We start from the raw sequence: 2,356 nt of genomic DNA, 5'->3' as shown, positions 1-2,356 counted from the left end.
TTCTCTTCTCTTCTCTTCTCTTCTCTTCTCTTCTCTTCTCTTCTCTTCTCTTTTTTCTTTTTTTGAGATAGCGGCTTACTGTGTAGCTCATGCTATCCTGGAACTTGCTTTGTAGATCAGGCTGTCCACAAACTCAGAGATCCACCTGCTTCTGTCTCCTGAGTGCTGGGATTAAAGCTGTGCACCACCAACACCCAGCTGGCATCTTATGTTTTTAAAGAATCTGAATAATTCTTTATGGTTTAGGGTGCTGAATTTTATCTTGTCACAGTTGGGCTGGGTGGTACATGTGAGGGTTTGGGTCTGGTTTATGTTTGTTTGTTTTTTTTTTTTTTTTGTAGTTATTGAAAATTTTCCCCAAAGCATATTTGCCTTTTGACTTTATAATTTGTTCAGTATTTAAAAAATGAATTCTTATGACACAAATTGAACTTGGTTTTTATCTTTTTTATTGCTTTTATACTTTGAATCCCCGTTCTATTCCAAGCTCTGCTGATTACTTTCATAACCAGTAGTCTGTTCCCAGTTTTAAGATTTGTAACATTTATCTATATTTCCTTTTCAGAGTTTTCTCATGGGGTTATACATGTATGTATAGTGCTTGGAATTTATTTTCATCTGTAGTATTAGGTAAAGCTAAAAATAATCCCAGGTATTTGTATTCACCTATATCTAAAGTCAAGGGTCAGTGAGGTGAGGATGTGTTTTCACAGTGCTGCACATCTTTTGGTTTGATAACCTCTCTTTTGCGCTGTGTGTTCTGTTTTGGTGATCTAGTTTTGAAACTGCGAATGTTAAAGCTTTTGTTAGAATTTGCATCAACAATAAAGTCTTAACAATTTTTAATGAGAATATTAACCAGACCAGATTTCTGATCTGGCCCGATGCTTTTTTGTAAGGTAAGCATTTGTTTATCTTGACCTAAATGTGAAGATGTCTATGAGCTGTCTTACTGTGTTGTTTCCTTGTATTCTGTTTATTGCCTTTCTTAGTCTCTGTAATTTCAGTGATTCAAAATATTCAGTGCCATGTTAATGCGGCCCAGATATTTATTTTAGTAAGGCTTAAGAACGTTCTTGTACAATGAATCCCAGCACTCTGGGGAGGCAGAGGCAGGCAGATCTCTGTGAGTTTGAGGCTAGCCTGATCTACAAAGTGAGTCCAGGACAGCCAAGGCTACTCAGAGAAACCCTGCCTCAAAACAAACAAACAAACAAACAAACAAACACACAAATAAGTGAAAGAAAGAAAGAAGGAAAAGAAAGAAAGAAATTTGTGTGGTGTTTTCAGATTAGAGAAAGGACCAAGAAAATGATTCTTTTCCTATTTTTTGTTTGTGTTTTATAGACATACATGTTACATATGAAATGAGTTAGAAAGATACACAGAACACTAGAATGTGACCAATGTGATTTTTCTTCTAGGCTGGGGAATGAAGAGCAGCAGCCTGAAGTTCCAATCCTTTATCATGATGTGACATCCCTTCTGCTCATCCAGATCCTAATGATGCCACAACCCTTACATAAAGGTAGTTCTGTAAAATTCAGATTCTCAGATTATGTTGGAATATTTTGGAGATTATAGGGACAAATAGGACATCCAGGCTGATAAGAGAATGATGCAGAAAAGCTTTAACTAAGCAGTGAAGACCAGCCTACCTCCAGGGAGGGGCCAACCCATGCATGGGCTGGACTCCTAACTGAATATAGCAGAGAAAGCCAGCTGAGTCTGCTGTTCACTTCCCAGCAGCCTTCCCCACTGCTCCTTTACTGCAGATGTCCTGGGGCCAGGGACCTCCAGCTCCTGCTTCCTTGATAGGAGGGACTCTTCCTCAATCTGAATCAAGTAAAATCTTAAAAAAAAAGGAGAAGAAGAAAGAAAAGGAAGCTTTTTAAACGATAAATAGCATGTTATTAGTAATGTATTTTAATCACAGCCAGGAAGGTGAGAGAGAAGTAAAGGTTTTTTTTTTTCTCTTTTCAGTTTGTTTTTTATCAATAAAAAGTAAAATGCATGAGGAAAGCACTCCAAACATTGTTGCCTAAAAAAATAAGTATTCATATGAAAGAAAATTTGATAAACAGCAAAGTGTCGACTTTAATATCTCCACCCAATCTATATGCCCAAAGTAGTATTATTTACAGTTCAATTTTAAAATGTTACATTCTGGGCTGGAGTGATGGCTCAGCGGTTAAGAGCACTGGCTCTTCTTCCAGGGGTTCTGAGTTCAGTTCCCAGCAACCACATGATGGGGTCTATACTGGGATCTGATGCCCTCTTCTGACATTCAGGTGTAGAAGACAGAGTTTTCATACACACACACACACACACACACACACACACACACACACACACA

The 2,356-nt window shown here is 37.9% G+C and overlaps 1 protein-coding gene across 1 annotated transcript in view; it reads left to right on the top strand.

The window, feature by feature from the left end:
* Positions 1–2,356, top strand: part of Ubr3 (ubiquitin protein ligase E3 component n-recognin 3) — a 128,909-nt gene that overhangs the window by 108,047 nt on the left and 18,506 nt on the right. The window contains exon 32 of the mRNA XM_055599958.1: positions 1,425–1,528. Within this exon, the coding sequence (XP_055455933.1) occupies positions 1,425–1,528 (104 nt within the window). The remainder of the gene's footprint in view (positions 1–1,424; positions 1,529–2,356) is intronic.

This window comes from Psammomys obesus, unplaced genomic scaffold (genome assembly GCF_907164565.1).
Source record: "Psammomys obesus unplaced genomic scaffold, mPsaObe1.curated_primary_1811, whole genome shotgun sequence".
NCBI lineage: Eukaryota > Metazoa > Chordata > Mammalia > Rodentia > Muridae > Psammomys > Psammomys obesus.
Note: the sequence above shows the minus strand (reverse complement) of the source record. Positions and strands in the feature narration are given on the sequence as shown.